The 17,920-nt window shown below is 36.8% G+C and overlaps 2 protein-coding genes across 6 annotated transcripts in view; one reads left to right on the top strand and one right to left on the bottom strand.

Moving 5' to 3' along the window:
• Nucleotides 1-544: 544 nt before the first annotated feature.
• Nucleotides 545-5,922, top strand: LOC129426638 (uncharacterized). The gene is made up of 2 exons (XM_055183064.2): nucleotides 545-654; nucleotides 5,253-5,922. The coding sequence occupies exons 1-2, from the start codon at nucleotides 609-611 to the stop codon at nucleotides 5,867-5,869; spliced, it is 663 nt and encodes a 220-aa protein (XP_055039039.2). The 5' UTR covers nucleotides 545-608; the 3' UTR covers nucleotides 5,870-5,922.
• Nucleotides 5,923-13,727: 7,805 nt separating this feature from the next.
• nrp1a (neuropilin 1a) overlaps nucleotides 13,728-17,920 on the bottom strand; it is a 64,857-nt gene continuing 60,664 nt past the window's right edge. For all 5 annotated transcript variants that reach the window (XM_073864181.1, XM_073864180.1, XM_073864182.1 and 2 more), the window contains 5 exons: nucleotides 17,002-17,145; nucleotides 16,635-16,912; nucleotides 16,448-16,544; nucleotides 16,295-16,348; nucleotides 13,728-16,198 (listed from right to left, as the gene is read on the bottom strand). In XM_073864181.1, coding sequence (XP_073720282.1) covers nucleotides 15,891-16,198; nucleotides 16,295-16,348; nucleotides 16,448-16,544; nucleotides 16,635-16,912; nucleotides 17,002-17,145 — 881 coding nt within the window. In that variant the 3' untranslated portion in view covers nucleotides 13,728-15,890. The remainder of the gene's footprint in view (nucleotides 16,199-16,294; nucleotides 16,349-16,447; nucleotides 16,545-16,634; nucleotides 16,913-17,001; nucleotides 17,146-17,920) is intronic.

Here is a 17,920-nt window from a genome sequence, read left to right as displayed (position 1 = left end):
AGAATGTGATCACGAGATAACAGGCAATCAAAAATAATACAGTACACGACCTCTCTCGGCTTCAAACTAGATTAGCACCTCAACACTGAGGTAATGTAATGAATCTACCTGTTAATAACACAAACTGTCGTCTCATAAGTGGACACAGATTGTGAGAGATGCTGCGAAGCGGGAAATCACGAAGTGGATTACCAGAAAGAGTGTAGTCTATCTTTAGACGAGCGGTAACAGAATACTTTGACCGTTGTTGGCGGTTGGTGAGAGGGGCACCTCAGCCGATTAGGGCAGAGGGGCAGTGGCTCTAGCCACCGGCCCACCCCCGCACATCCCTGTTTTAGAACTCACTCTAATGACAGCAATGTGATCAACGATGCGCTGGTAGAGCGAGAAAGAGAAAGAGAAAGCGCGGCCCTGTATAAAAGTAGAAATGACCGATGTTATCTGAAGTCAGCACAGACGGCACTTAAAGGACAAAACACCCGATTAGGCTGTTACGTAGCTTTTATACTGTACGCGACCTGGTGGTTGGGACCTGTTTTATAGGACCGAGTCCGAGACACTGCATCACCAAAATACCTGCTACGACCTTGACCTTTTGACGCCCAATAATGTCTTCAAACCGACATCCACACAACCATAGACATAATGAAAATGGTAAGTGCTATTTAAAAGTTGGTCTACTTGGCAGAACTCTACATTTTAGTGTTGTTTTTTATTTTAGGTGATTTACACTTTATCTAATTATGTTATAATATTTTGGTGCACATGTGTTTCCAGAGAAGACAAGAAAAAAGATTTACAGAAAATACCTTTAAAATAGGCCTGTTTTCAGAGCTTTTTAACTTTTTCCAAAGAGGGATTGTATAAATTTGAAATAATTCATAAAATGTGATTTTGTTTACAAAGGGCTTAATTTGTTTTGTGTATATTGTACTTTTCAAATACAATAAATAACTGTATAACATACAGTATGTGTTCATTACTTTCCAAAGGAAAAAAGAACATCAAATAGCCTACACCAATTTCTACTACACGACCCAATGTTCTACTAATATAAATGTCCACATCTCTCCAAAAAAGTCTTGATTAAATACAATTATAAAACGGAGCATGTAAATAGTTTGTTTAATGTCTTTTTATTTGGTAACGGGTCATACACAAGGGGGGTGGTTCAGCGTGAGGAAGCTGGGGAATGGAATAAACATCATCCAATTCTATCTAGACGCAGTAATACTTTTCATATCAATTCATTTTTTAATAAATTATTATTTTAAAATGTGTTTCTTATTAATAATTTTTACCCACATATTAATTTGATTTATAATTCATGTTTTTATTTTTATATATTTAAAGTTTTTATTTTTTAAAAAAAAAAATTTTTTTGGGGGGGGGTCATATTATCTTCAAGTAAAGATAAGGGAATGTCTCAATCTTAAGGTTTTTACAGCGGGATTTTGGAGATGATCCTCACTGCAGAACATCATCCAGGGGGCGAGGTTGTATCTCCAACTCCTCCCACTTTATACTTTGCTCCGCCAAATTAAAACAACACCAAAGAGTTTTTGCTCTTTGCTCCCCCTACAGGTTAGAAGCGTAATTGTCCATTACCCTCTGTCATAAATACTGAGGCATAGCTGGCTCTGATTGGATTGTAGGTCTGCCGTAAAGCAAGTTTTTGTAGTTTTCACTCGAACTACAGGACCGCGACCCGACAGTTGGAAACTTCTTTAGTGCGGTTTTGGCCAAAAGAGGGCTGCAAAGCGAATGTAAATGTTTTGAGTGGATGAACGACTGAAACTGTTTTGGAAGCATTATTTTAAGGTAAAAAAAACTCTGTGGTGTTGCTTTAACCTGTATATTTGCGTTGTTGCAGCCTGCAATTAGTTGCAACCTGTGGTCGCCAACGTTTGCTCTTATCAACTTAAGTGTACGTTTAATTAAAGTAACCAAATTATGAAAAACTCACTTTTTCTGCGTTTTGGGGTGTTTATTTGTGTCTCTGATGCTTCCACACGCATACAAACTTGGAAAAAAATCCATCCATGCTGTTTTGAGTGAGATACAGGTTTCTAAATGTCCTCTGCCTTGAGTCTCAGATTACACGGTTTCAAAATCAGCTCTGAAGTGACGTAACTAGCCTTGTCGTCACATTCCGTTTGAATTTTCCCGCCCACCACCCCACTCGCAGGTCTCCACCCACCAGGTAGCTAGAGAGAGCACAGAGCAGTCACTTCGCTGATATCCTCTATACTGTTATCATGTCTCACTGAAATAACAGCGCTATTTGGATATTATGGATTATACTCCCGCCTACTTTTAAAAACCAAGTTTTAACGAGTGTTTATTGGAACCTAAAGTGTAATCTCATACAGTTTGTTACAACGTAAATAGTCCTCAGATTGTAGGCGATAAGACGTTCATGCGAAATCTGATATAAACAACAGAATATATATCTATATTTCACGGATTATAAGCATTTGTGGACAAAAATGGTCATTGGATGTATTCTAGATGGTTTTCATGGATTATTCCAGGGGTGGCGAACGTTGATCCTGGAGAGCCGCAGACCTGCAGAGTTTAGCTCCAGCTCTAATCAAACACACCTGAACAGGTAATCAAGATCTAAAGAGTTACTAGAAACCTTCAGACAGGTGAGGTTTAATCAGGGTTGGAGCTAAAAACTGCAGGGCTGCGGCTCTCCAGGACCGACGTTCGCCACCCCGGGATTATTCACACATCTGAAACAGACTGGATTTGATTCGCGATCGTTATATCAACACAAAAGGTAAGAAGTCATGTTATATTTTGCATGTTGTCATCTTCTGTCACAAAATACTAACTTACATTTATGATGCTAGAGCATCTGTATCTCAAAACAGAGACCATACATAGATGCTAATCCCGTAAATTATACCTTTTAAATGTATAGTGATGGTAATACTATTGTTTGTAGACAGTAGGCTATATATATTTTTTGCAGGCTAGATAGTTTGCAGCGTGGTTTCGAAAGTAAAAAAAAATATTTTACAATTATACATGAACTAAGTAATAGTGTATTGCCAAACTAAAAGTGTTTTGCCAAACTAACCGAGACCGGGCCTTACCGACCCCGGCTTTTCTGACGAGGCTAACGTACCCCCGAGTCTCTTATCACTTTCCCAAGATACGGTCCCGCTAGCTTCTAGCAATTAACACGTGGTCCACAAGCAGTATACATCCCCCGTCGGGTCTAAATTTCGGTCATTTGCGAAAATGATGCATTTGAAAATGTTTTATAACGGGAATATGTTAGCATTGTCCAGGGAAAACAAGTGTACTGTTGAGACTGCTACATCACAATTTACTCTGTAATCATTGTGTGTCATGAGTTTCTTCTCCTGGAGTGTACTTATTAGTGATACTTTTTTGCTTTTTTGGTCTGTTGGCAACATAAACCGTTAATTATAATATATAAAAATAACACAGTATGCTCTGTACTGCTCACGATACCACACTGAGCACGCACACGCGCACATGACGTTAGTAGTGGGGCGTGATCAAAGGAGCAGCAGCTCATAAATATGTAATGACAGCTCAAAACGGCACAATCTGAAATGCACTGAAACAGAGGCTACTAGAGATGGGTAACAATCTTTTCCTACAAGCTATTTCAGCAAACAACTTTTGAAACATGTTTTATGGAACTCATACACCCATTTAACTTGTGGAAAAGCAGTCACAAGATGGGCACTTTAATAATATAGTCGAAAAAGATTCATAATTTAATGATCACAGTTAGGTGTAAGGGAGGTAGGGGGGTAAGGGGCACATTCCCGAGAGGTGATATACTGAAGGGATTTATTTGCAACACGGTTGGCTGTACATTATCCCACTTATTACACGGCTATATGAGTAAATATAAAAACACAATTTTATTTGATATCTTTTATTAGCACATTTGTAAGAAAAGTAAACCTAATGGCTGTAAGCAAAGACGCATTAAAACAAGTTCAAAGTCCACACAAGATAAACATTCAATTTATTAATTTCTAAATAACATGCATGCCATATATGTTAATAATGCATATTTATACTGTATACATTCAGATTAAACTGCGCGTGGTAAGATTATTCGTAGTACCCGAAATGTTTTTCTCAGAAACTGTCAAGAACAGGGACGGATGAAACCAAAAGCAGACGATGTTGAGGGGTGAACACAAAACACTTTAATATTAACAAAACAAAAAGCCCTCGAGGGGGCAAACAACAGTAAACAGGATATAATTACAACAGTAAACAGGATATAATTACAACAGTAAACAGGATATAATTACAACAGTAAACAGGATATAATTACAAAACACACACTTGACTAAATACTGGCAGAAACACTAGACGACAAGAGTACTAACAAAACGAACGAGCACAGGACAAGAAACACAAGGGCTTTAAATAAGGTAAATCAAGAGGGAAACAGGTGCAAGGGATCAAACAATCAAACCAATGAGAACGACAAGGGAGCGGGGTAAAAGAGACAGGACAAGGAAAACACGTGGCCAGCTATCAACAAACCATGGCCACGTGTTCCCACACAGAACATAATAGTGTCAGAACCCTGTTAATCTAAACTAGACAGTAAAACAAGAGACCAATCTGACAGGGTCCTGACAGAAACATTATAGCAAAAAAACGTACATTTTACCTTAAAGGCACTACTTTTATTGTAGTCATAAGTAAAGTTTGTTTTTCCGTCAAAAGAATAACTTAATTTAGTTACGACTCAATGCGGAAATGGTAAAGCAACAACAAGTGTATGACGTGTCTTGTGGTAAAACTGCCGACCAATCAAAATGTAGTGAAGAGAACTCTGGACCTGGATACAGCCCCGGCCCCTGGATCTGAATCCAACCCCGCCCCTGGATGTCATGTTCTGCAGTGAGGGATTTTGGGAAGCTAGTAAATAGTCTTTGTTTTGTGTAACAACACCTGTTGAATCTGATCAGACAAAAAAAGATGAGGATTGAAATACAACTAAGATTATTCAATAAACTTTATCACTTTGTCACCTACCTGCTGTCCTGCATCTCGCCTCATGTTTCAGGAGAAAAAGTGTTAACTCACAACAGACTTGGGCTGGCAGTCTTTAAGTGACAGACCGATCATTGAGACTTTATCAACATGCAGTGTTAAAAAGAAGCTATGACATGTTACAGGCATGTTATTTTTAATGTCTTTGTGTGCATTGCATTTAAGCTTATTTTTATTCTTCGCAGATGAAGAATCCGACATAATTTACAAAAAACGACTACGAAGAGGACAGCACCCAATAGATTTTCATGTTTCTAGTGACGTCAACAAAAATTTGCTCAAGAAAGACACATGGAAAATCAAAAAGGAAACTACAAAAAAACCAAATGTTCAGCTTGCTTCAGCTAATGTTGACATCCTAGACACCATAAACATCATTGACACTATTGACAGACCAGCATGTGCCAATGCAGAATCCAAGTATGCTCGATGTGGAAAATATGCAGTAGGTTTGAAAAACAAACCAATGGAGAGAATTCCCAAAGCCGGAGTTTATGCAGAAGCAGGAGTTGGCCGTGCTCGTGCTCAAGTCAGTGTGTTCGAGGCAGAAGCCAATGGGCCCAACGCCTCGGTCGGTGCTGAAGCAAGTTTGGTTGGAGTCGGAGCGATGGCTCGGGCCGAAGTTGCCAGTGCATCAGCCAAAGCAGGTCCAGTTGGTGTAAAGGTGGGACTTGGAGTTGATACAGGTGCAGCTATTAGTCTGAGTGGTGTTGAGGCAAAAATCCTTGGAACTGGAATCTCAATTGGTCCAAAAACAAGTGTTGCTGTTTTGGGTTCAGAAGTGTCATGTTCAGTCATGTAGTCTTACAGATTGTCTTTGAATGTTTTGCAAGAAACATTTAGCTAACTACAGAGCAATAGAGATATGGACCTGTTAATGCATTTTACAGGTGAGACATAAATCATTTAATCTACAACTAGTATTCTTGTTGAGCTAAAAAATAGTAAAAAACATTGTTTTCCAATGATTTGATTCTACAATTGTATTTTGCATTTGTTTAAAAAATATATTTTTGCTTATGCACGACTGTGTTTATTGCTTTTTTGTGTATAACTCTTAAAATGAGACTTTGAACTTTTAATCTTTACATTTGTATAATACACCAAAAAAAAGTCGCCACAAACATTTTCATGAATCTAATGTGTAAACCTAATCTACAAGAAAGCATTTGCTTAATATCTGATAGATGGTAAGCTTCACATCAGTTGAACTCATTTGTCTGCTCGACACCGCACCCTGCTGGTCAAATGTTGTATTGTCAAAAACTGCTCTAAGCACAGTTTTTGCGTTTACTGCCATGCATTTTCATGTACTGTAGTATCTGGTCTGAACGTTAACACGTTCTACCTCTTTATTTCTTTCCATGAACGTAGAATAATGAATTCATAAAACAAAATAAAAACATAAATGTTTAATATATTTAAAGCTTTTTTTTTCTTTTTTTTTGAATAAAGATTGAGATGAACATCTCTGTGTTTAGGGGGCGGTTTCCCGGACAGGGATTAGACTAGTTCTAGACTAAAACATTTTTAAGAGCTGTCCAAACTGAAAACAACTTGCACTGACATATCTTAAAATACATCAGGGCCCTTTGTTTTGCCTCAAAATGCACACAGGTAATATTTTAGTAAGGCATATTTGTTAAAACTAGCTATATTTCCTAATTAAATTAAGGCCTAGTCCTGGATTAAGCTAATCCCTGTCCGGGAAACTGCCCCAAAATGACACAATGTATTAAAATAACACATAGGGGCGGTTTCCCGGACAGGGATTAGACTAGTCCTAGGCTAAAATGTACACTGAAAAAACGAACTTTTTGGTGTAGTAGGCTAATATTTATTAGATTGACTCTCATAATTTCTACATAATAATATTAACATTTATTTATTATATATTTATTTATTTAATATTTATTATATATAACTAGATTTTCCTAAGTAAAATGATGATAAATACACAATTAATTCATGTAAAAAAATAACTGTGTGGGAATAGTAAGTCGTATTAGATATTTTCTTGTATTGTTTTATAGTCACTGCACATAGTCCTAAAATAAGTAAGTACATTTTAATCAAAAACTTTAGCAGATTCAAGTAAAAAATCTTAGTTCATTTAACTATATTTAATATTAAATCCATTAAACTAATAAAATCAAGTAAAATATCCTTAAATTTAATTGCACATGTTGTAAGGAATTCCCACAATCCTTTGAGCCTGAATATTTTATAATTTTTTAGCTTTATCACAGAATAAGAACTGATAAGAACTTAACTACTTAAAGGAATAGTCTACTCATTTTCAATATTAAAATATGTTATTAGCTTAACTAAGAATTGTTGATACATCCCTCTATCATCTGTGTGCGTGCACGTAAGAGCTGGAGCGGGCTGTGACGCTTCGATAGCATTTAGCTTAGCCCCATTCATTCAATGGTACCATTCAGAGATAAAGTTAGAAGTGACCAAACAACTGCCCAACGTTTTTCCTATTTAAGACGAGTAGTTATACGAGCAAGTTTGGTGGTACAAAATAAAACGTAGCGCTTTTCTAAGCGGATTTAAAAGAGGAGCTACATTATGAGAGTGAGAAGAGGAGCAGACTTTTCAGGCGAGTCGAAGTACTCCCAAAAGTGCTATTACGCCATAAAATATAGTTCCTCTTTTAAATCCGCTTAGAAAAGCGCTACGTTTTATTTTGTACCACCAAACTTGCTCGTATAACTACTCGTCTTAAATAGGAAAAACGTTGATGTGTTTGGTCACTTCTAACTTTATCTCTAAATGGTACCATTGAATGAATGGGGCTAAGCTAAATGCTATCGAAGCGTCGCAGCGCGCTCCAGCGCTTACGTGCACGCACACAGATGATAGAGGGATGTATCAACAATTCTTAGTTAAGGTAATAACATATTTTAATATTGAAAATGAGTAGACTATTCCTTTAAATATTTGTTAGTAAAATATCATAAAGGTTTAAGCTCTTATATTATTGATGTTGTTTTGTTGTAAATTATAATTTTGTAAAGTCACCGTTCAGGTGATCAGTGTTTCTTTACATCAACCCTGTTCAGAACATTATATTGTAATTCTCTCCACAGTACTGACAATGGATGTCAAAAACGCTGTTTGTGTGCGTTTCTGTTCAGAATCAAGTTTATTCAATGACTGACTTGTAGTCAGTCATGAATTTTGTGTTATAATGCCATTTATAGAGTCCATAGAACTATGTTAAAGAAAATAACAAACAGTAAATACGATTTATTTAATATTTTTAGGACAGCAATGCTTCAAACCTCTAAAAAAACAATGAAGTAACATTTACTTAATTATTTAACATATGTTTTATCATGCATTATTAAGTACATTTTATTTGATTTTAGTAGGTAAGTTTTACTTAAAAAGGGAGTAGATTTTACTTAAAAAAGTTTGTGCAAATTGTTACAAGGATTTTTTTAAAGTAAATTTTACAAGCTGTTTTTTTCTTGCACTGCCATGTCTTAAAATACATCAGTGGCCTTTGTTTTGCCTCAAAATGCACACAAGTAATGTTTTTAGCAAGGCATATTTGTTAAAACTAGTTATATTTCATAAATAAACTGAGGCCTACACTGAAAAAAATGATTATGGCCCCAATTAAATAAAGCATAATTCAATTTAGCTAGTTTTAACTATTTAATTTAAGTTTTTGATTTTAATTAATATATATTAATAGGTTTTAAGCGAATTGCATGTCTTTTAAATCCAAGTCATGTCAATTAATTAAATTCAGTTTAAAAAAAGTTGGTTCTTTGCGCATGCGCACAAATGCACATTTCCCTTGCGCTAAAAGAAGTTTCCAGTCAGGTTTACGGTCGATCTGAAGTTGGGATATTTCAGCCCTGGAGTTTTACTCAGTCGGTCTATTTGCACAGTAAGTAATATTTCATGTAATACAGCACCTTTTATAACATTGAATATTTTTATAAACTTAAAATACGCCGTTTTTAAGTGAGCTCCTCCAGGCCGAGTGCCGGAAGCAATCACAGCCGTTACGATATAACATAAACAAATACCACACGACTACGAGAGCGAAATTGCTTTTATACAAAAGTTCGACAGCACAAGTTTGAAAAATGAAAACTAGAAAACAACAACGGAGTAATTTTAAAAGCCTCTGTGTTTGGGAACTACTTTCTTCCGCCACGGATTTGAGGGCGGCCAGAATGATATGTAACACTCGGCTGCTTTGAATCTCATAATAACTCGATGGACAGAATAGCCGTTTCTTAATATTACTGTTTCTTGGTCACAAGGTTTAGTTTAAAGATTAGTTCAGTCGAGAATATATATGTATAATATTCAAATATGCAGTCGATTAGTAAAGATAGCGCCTGTTTGAATGTTTGCTTAGGAAGCTTCGGTACGTGAGAACTAGAGAGCGGACGTCAGTGTTCACTTGCCCCGCTGCCGCTGACCACCGCCCTCTCTGGGCTACCTTTCTGACAGGGATTCCCTGGCTCTCATGTTGGCCCTGTCTGTTTTTAATGGTCAGAAATGAGATTAAATCAGCAGTATTTGGTGTCATGAAACTAATACTTGTTTTCTTATTCATATTCAGTGTTTTTTGTGTTGTTATTATTTTGGCGCGAGGTAAAAGTTAATAAAACCATATTTATGTAACGTCACTATTGCTTTCCCATTTAATCTTAACGCGATACGAACACTCGCTTATTATTAGACTTTGTTCTTGACAGTAGCCTACTATAAAAAAATTTAGTGTCAGAGAGATGTTTTTGCATGCTGCTTATAAAAATATCTGTGGCGATATCTCATAACGTGTTTTAATATTCACGTCACGATAAATTCGTTATCAATTGTCCAAATTTAAAAGCTGCAGTGCTTACCTGCAGTTCCACTGTGTTTTCGCTTTCTCGGAGTTGCTTATACAAACACACACATATATGTTCACACGCAGTGCCCTTTATAAATGTTGGGATATGTTATTATATATGTAAAAATGTATTTCGGGTCCAAATGTAATGGGACAGTTCGCTTAAAAGCTGTTTTATGGACATGAATTGTGTATATGATGTAGGTTCACAGTGAGTCCAAATGCCAAACTTCAACTTCACAACATGCTTCATTTATGAGGAACTTATTTAACAAATACAAAATTCATGTCCATTAAACAGCTTTTAAGTCAAATGTCCCATTACGTTTGGCCCATTTAAACAAATGTAATTCTTCAATCCTAAAGACAAATTGGAATTTGTGAATACCCCCTAAATAAATAGCAAAGAGATATTTTAGCTGTGGTCAGTATATCTCACAAGTGTGTTCTATCAATACCAGGTATCATTTTAAACAAATGTAAAACGACTTCAGTATACATGATGGGTCAAAAGTAACACAACAGAACAAGATTTTTGTGTTACACTACCTGTTTTTATTTAATATACATGACTATGACCTCGTTATATGTAACAGCAAACTGCATATTTTGTCATTTATCTTTGCAAAAAAAAAAAAAAAAAATGATATTACATTATCATTTTAAATTTCAGTTTTATCAAATGTTTCAAAAGCAACCTGACAGTACAAACTTAAATAGATTTTTGAAATGTCTAATTTTGTCCCCACCACTTTTTAAAAGCATTTGGTTAAAATGTTGTGAAAAATCGAGCGAATCAAGAAATGTTTAAGGTTTATTTGCATAAAATAAAACATCTAATGCAGTTTAGATACAGAAAGAAACAATGTACATTATCCAAAAAAAGTAACTTAAACAAAATAAACTATTACTGATTCTAAAATGACCCAAAAACATGCATGCGCCGATCAGTAACTTGAACAAATTCTTGACACAGTTTCTACACAAGTTATACATTCTCTCTCTGTGAACATGACAAACAGACGCACTGTTGAGTCGGATTTTTGACATTGAAGAGCGCAGCTAGGTCTTCAAGCGTCTCAAGGTAATGAAGCTTCTCTCTGCTTCAGCAGATGAGGCACGAACAACGAGCAACAAATGCAGAAGTGCCTCAACTTGACTGAAGAGACCACAGACCTCAGGTTCATTTTCCTCATGATTTCTGTCACTTCTGAGCAGGTTTTGTAGGCGCTGCTGTTTTCTACAGTATGGTGCTTTGGCACTGTTCGGTTGAGCTGTTGTTGTAGGGACTGTTAAAAACGAATTTAACAGTTTAAACACGAATAACTTTTATTCTAAAAAACTATAAGAAAAAATGACTGCTTTAAGAATTTACTTATCATGGTCAAAAACAGCTTTCTGGACCTACACGCGCAAAACGGTGAGGAAATAACGCAATATTTGTCAACTCTGTCAAAGGTTGTGTGCTAAAGATGCTGTCATAGTTTGAAATGCAAATGTAAACAGGGCTTGGAGAAAATTGCTTTGTTACTTTCTCCCCACGTTACTTTTGCCCCAGTTCTCCCCTACTATTTAAAGAGACAGTAAGTAGCGTTTTAAGTGTTTTATTGATCAAAATCAATGTCTTTATTCATGAATATGTCCTCGTTGGTGTCAAATGACCTCTGCCAGTGATCTGACTTTTCTTTGTAAGCTTAGAATTTCTTCTCTTTACTTACATTGAACGGATAAGTCCAAGGAGGCTTCCATATCGTTCGGCCATACTGATAAACTATAATAGCAGAGAGGGACAAAAAGCACTAGCCTACCAACGCGTTTTCATTCAGAACACGTGAACTAGCTGAAACGTACAAGGAGATCAGTGAGTACATGACGGCTACCGTAGTTGCGACACGGATTTGAAAAAGCGAGGTGCTAGAGAGCACTATTCGTTTGAATGCAAAATACAATTTCACCACTAGATGGGGGTAAATCCTACTTATTGTCCCTTTAATGTTAACTTGACTGACTGCATCATTTTCACTTTAATCCTGACCCAGTTTGGATTGACAGGTAATAGAGTCGAAGAATCGATTCAACCACTCCATAGTGAGAGTTCAGAGTTGGAGTCAACTCCCAAAAACTCAAATTGATCACCGCTAGTGCATTAAGTATAGCGAACATTCGTGTCACGAAAAAAATGAATATTCATACTGGACTCACACATAGGCCTACTGCTAAATGTACTGCTTTAATGGTCAAGAATTGGGTACTTCATTTAATTTACTCACGATATGCATTTTCTGATGCTGGGTGTCCTTTGGTTTCTGGGCCCTATAATGTCAGACCCAGGATGTGACCAAATATTTACATGCAAAACAAAACTGACTGGATTAACCTTCATGCAACAAAATGTTTGTGTGTTTTCAACTGGATTTTGCTATCTACAAAATAGTTTTATAAAAGTAATTCGAAAATATTCATTGTCTGACACATTATTGTCTAAATGTCACCTTAACCTCTTATTTCACTCACCCTCTTACCTTGTTTTTTTTTAAATGTGTGAAACTGACTTTATAAAATAAAACTATTTATTAAAATAAATAATACATAGTGTCATTTTTATTAACAACACAATTAATCTAATGTTTGTTGAGGTTTTACAAGGGTAAAATGAGTCATTCTGTTTCTCAATAGCGCCCACTGTTGTTTCCTCAATTCCCATACAGGTGGGACATTTGGCATTACATATTTAAAACAATAATTTCATAGTCTAAACCTACACCAATCTTGACAAACTATATACAGTTGGAAAGCTCTATGAATGTAGTTTTAATATATCAACATCATTTTGAAAAATAGTCATTTTCTAAAATGTCGCAGGCCAACAGGTGGGCCAAAGGTGTTATTATATATTTATTTGTAAATATCCTATTAACCTGAAATAACCTTGACAAACTATATATTGTTGGAAAGCTCAGGGAATGTTATTTTCATATTTCAAGGCCATTTGATGATAGAATTTGTATAGTGACAGTCATTTTGTTAAATGTCACCCCATAGGAATATATATGAATGATTATATATTTATAACACTAATACTCAATAAACTTGAAATAATCTTGACAAACTATATATTTTTGGAAAGCTCTGGGAATGTAGTTTTCATATTTATAGGCCGTTTAATGATGGAAATTTAGTAGTGACAGTCATTTTGTTAATTGTCACTTACCTTGTAGTAGTAAAAATGAATTCGTATATATTCATAATTCTAATATTCTTCTAAATGAATCTATGAATCTTCAAAAATCTTGACAACCTATATATCTTTGAAAAGCTCTAAGAATGTAGTTTTCATATTTCAAAACCTTTTTGCATTAAAAACCAATGCAGAGACAGCAATTTATTAACTTGTGACAAGATAATGCAACTAACCGTTGACACCTAGTGGCCTTGGTTGGTAAAACCACTTAAAGTGTGACAGAAACTTCATTTTCTGTTATTTTAACTTGAAATTTGGTTCAGAACTAGTTGAGACTTGTGTCTTTATTGTTGTGGTGTTATTTTTATTATTTCAAATAAATTTAAAGGGTTATAACCTTTTTTCCTTTAATGTTCACCTTTTCAAACACTTCAGTGTAAAACTATAAATTATCTTCTTTAAAAAGAGACCAAGATTTTTTGCTTCTAGACCAAAGAATGCCAGAGTTAATTTGAACGTACAGATCACTTTTTCAGCCCCCCCACTCAAAAGGGGGGTGACAGTTATAGGGTTAATGTTGTGATGCAGATGAAACACGAAACACTGATATCCATTTTAAGGCCTTGCTGTTTTTATTCATGTTTTCCTTCCTACAACAGCAAATTACAGAGGCAGTATTGAAAATAAAAGTTTTATCTTTTCTTCCTCATCTTCTGGTAAAAAAAATCAGCACAAAATTTGAACGACAGTACAAAAACGAAAAGATAATCAGTCAGGTAAATGGGAACTTTACTATAGGAAATCTGTATACCTTTTTCAATAATGAAAACATCTCGATAATCGATCATTTCAGAATCGTATTACATATCCTGAAACTATTTAAAAAATGAACACTGTCTTTTTTATTTCCATTTTCTTTTTTACAAATGAATGCTATAAACACAAACTTCATCAAATATATCGATCAGTGCAACATTGTTTCTTTTTAGTATATATGCTACAGTATGCTTTCTCACAGAATCCCGACTGACGCCGGCCCCCTTTAACCTTTCAACTGACACACATGTAGCATCGACACTTGGATTCAGAATCTACCGGAAAGAAATGAAAAATGTGTTCGGCACAGTATACAACACAGTACATGAACATACCAAGAAACCTGTAGAAAACATTAGTATTGTCAGCAGTGAAGCCCTGTTATTGGTTAAACTACATGTGTAAGCCATTGCTAAAGTACAGATTCGACAGTCCGTTCTCTTCTGTGTGTGATGGTTGTGAATGATGAAACCAGTATTATAAACATTGCAATAAATTAGCTTGACCCCTTTCCAAAATCCAAATCGCCTTCGTGAGAGTATAGTTTGTGATTGGACCCTGCGGTTTAAAGCAACAGTCCTTTGGTACAGACACAAGGCCACAATGACAAAAATGACATCACTCAACCAGCAATCATGATGGGATGTGCTCATGAATAGTTCATGATGTGCTAAAAACATTTTTCAGCGTATAGGATATGACTTAAATAGCACCACTCTTAAAATGACAGTTTCCCCCTGATAAGAGAGTTTTATTCAAGAAGATTGACGGACGACATGCATTCAAGCTCGACGGATGATAAAATATGCACTTCGAGGCAGATAAAAAATATTTGGGGGTCATTCATATCAAATCAAAGCAATGTTGATGGGTCTCATTTTTCTTTTTTGGTATGCGGGACATACAGACATTCTGAGTGTGATTATCTTATAGTTGTGCATGACGGATGTCCACCCATAAATGTGAATGCAATGTTTTCTCATAATCCTGTATCCAAAAATCGCATGGTGGAGTGTGTATGAGAGCATAAGATGCCGTTCCCATCCCGAAACAGGACGTGAATGTGCACTAGATTTGTATTGACACCTGTATTCAACAAGAGCTGCATCTTTTGGGAACGTAGCAAAAATAACAGGACGAAATAAAGCGCACGATTTTCACTTCCACAAAACAGTCAGACGATTGTATTTACAACATACAACCCAAGAAAAAGGGATACTGCAGCTTCTTTTTTTGTCCTTTTACTCGTTTCTTTGAAAAGGGCAATAAAATATATTAAAACTTATGTACAATATGCAGGATTCGAACATTTAAAGCGCTATGAATTACTGGGTTTGTTTTGCAGATTTGACCGACAACCTGTTTTGAGAACCGAAGGGTTAAAAACATCAACAGAAAAGGCCAAAAAAGATGTACCAAAGGCACTGACTGAACCATACCCAGAATGCAACAGGGCTGGATGATATTCCACCCCCTTGTGATCCCTTCCCTATCGTGGGGTTAGCCATATATGGTTCATTTGGGGTTTTTACACATCTCCTTAAAGCGCAAAACAAATAAAAATAATTGATTTTTCCTCTTAGAAAAAACGATAAATATTTTATAACATTATTATATATTGGTCTCAAAACCAGCATCCGATTGTAAAAATGATCAACTGAAAATAATACAAAACAATAAAATAAAAAAATTAAATCAATAAATTTCAATCATCTGTACATATTCTCATGTTTCATTTTTCTTTGAAATCCTTGTATTCAATGTTTTGTACACAGTGTCCCCTACTGGTAGGTTCCGTTCACTGCAGCTCCTGAGAAAAGCATGGCTCAGTCCCAGACCCCAACCCATCGGTTCCCTGAACCACAGAGCCTTGTCCTCCTCCCAAACGGGTGGCATCGGCAGTCCGTTTTAGCCCCGCCCTCCCTGAGGAGAGGTTCCCTCTCATTGGTTAGCGCTTTACGCTTCTGAGTACGAGTTGTGTGGGTTGAGCTTGTCCTTCTTTAACTTGACGCCGTCCACCAGCTCAAAGTTATAGTTCTCCAGGGCGGATAAGTTCCTGTCGGACATGCTGCTGTGGGAGCAGGCGCAGTAGAGAACCACGCCGCATATGGCGCCGAGAAAGACGCCCAGCGCGCTCATAGCGATGATGGTGATGAGTATGGGGTCCAGCGTCTTCAGCATGTTCCCCGCTCCGCCGATCTCATGGTTTTCTGCTCCGTCGATCTCACGGTTTTCCACAATCTCAGGGAAATCCGTGTCTACAACTAAACAAAGAAGATGGGAAATAAACCATGAGTTGCGTGTTAATTGTGTGACCCTACATTTAAAATTAGATGCAGAGAGTTTAAGATGGGACTTACTGATTTCATTAAAGTTGTCTTCAGGTAGTATTGGCTCTGCTGGGACATCTGGGTCTAAAACAGTCAGTAAACATGCACAGTCATTATTATAATGCCTCAGGTATAACCTAGTGAAGCTGTAATAATTTACATATGTGCATCTGGTTGACTTACCCTTACAGTCATCCATGTTCAGATTGTCTAAGATTTTGATGTCGTCCACTGCGATGTCTCCCCAGCTTTTCCTCTCCACAACACTTTCAATGACCACCTTAAACATTGACAAAAATGTTTTATTCTAATCTAATATTCAAGAGCATATTTGGACCAATAAAAGGCATTGTGTCCAAAACAGACATACCTGATACGGTTTATTAGAATGCGGTATCAGCACTCGCCCCTCCCTCCAACGGTTGCCTTGGTGACCACTGACGGTCCATAGCAGGACATCAGCCGTGCCCTGAGCTGTCTCTCTGCGCTGCTTAATGTGCAGCGTGCCGATGCGCGAGCCAAACATGTGGTACCAGAAGGACAAGCACAGATTCGAGTGCTGGCCGGACACCGACGGACTCACTAACCGAGCCACTTCTGTCTCTTGTGCACCTGTGGCCAGCGTGTAGATGAAGTTTCCCGATCCGCCTTAGAGGAAAGAGTAAATGTGAGGCGTTGAAGTGTGGAAATGTTACGCTTGATATCAGCGAGCTAATGACGCAGGATGTTTTTCTCACTTGTGTGGTCCATGTTGGGCCCGGTGTTTAGAGTTGGGGTTCCACTGGATTGAATCTGCCACCTGAACCCGGTTTCATCTGATATCCAGCCGCAGAATGAAGGATCACTGGCCCAGCCGAAATCACAGGCAAACAACAAGAAGTCTATAGAGAGATGACATACAGTGCAAGTTAAGAATAGTGTCTTATGTTTACATTACATAAATGCACTATTGTGATCAGTCTGTAATAGATTTGACCCCAAACATGTCTAATATGGTCTCCGCTGGTAAATGTCTATGTATTGTATGCCTCTAACTATAGTATTCTAGATGCTAAATGCATATTTCTCAAAAGAAAGGGTTTTAAAATGAATAGTATATGTTACGCAATATTTTTCGGTGGCCTTTAAAGCAAAGCACCACCGTTTTTCAATATTTTACCATGCTCTTACCTCAACTTAGACGAATTAATACATACCTATCCCTCCTCAACGCGTGCACAATTTTTGTACAGCGCGTTGTGAATGTGTTAGCATTTAGCCTAGCCCCACTCATTCATTAGGATCCAAATTTAGAAGCCACCAAACCCTTCCATGTTTTCCCAATTTAAAGACTGTTACATGAGTAGTTACACGAGTAAGTATGGTGGCACAAAATAAAATGTGGCGATTTCTTAAGTGGATAAAAATGAGAACTATATTGTATGGCGGAAGAGCAGCACTTCGACCTCGGCACACAGTAACATCATCACTCCTGACTACTTCTAGACTACTTATTTTGTGCCACCATACGTACTCGTGCAACTACTCATGTATCAGTCCTCAAATAGGGAAACATGGAAGTGTTTGGTGGCCTCCAAATTCATCCCTGTTTGGATCCTAAGGAATGAATGGGGCTAGGCTAAATGCTAACACATTCGCTGTAAAAAGATTAAGTGC

The sequence above is a fragment of the Misgurnus anguillicaudatus genome, chromosome 25, assembly GCF_027580225.2.
Source record: "Misgurnus anguillicaudatus chromosome 25, ASM2758022v2, whole genome shotgun sequence".
NCBI lineage: Eukaryota > Metazoa > Chordata > Actinopteri > Cypriniformes > Cobitidae > Misgurnus > Misgurnus anguillicaudatus.
This window is presented reverse-complemented; position numbering and strand designations above follow the sequence as displayed.

What these genes read in the sequence shown, in the direction of transcription:
- LOC129426638 (XM_055183064.2), top strand. Translation starts at nt 609, where the DNA reads ATGTCTTCAAACCGACATCCACACAACCATAGACATAATGAAAATG. An exon ending in CCATAGACATAATGAAAATG is followed by an intron (nt 655 to 5,252) that starts GTAAGTGCTATT and finishes TATTCTTCGCAG; the next exon opens with ATGAAGAATCCGACATAATT.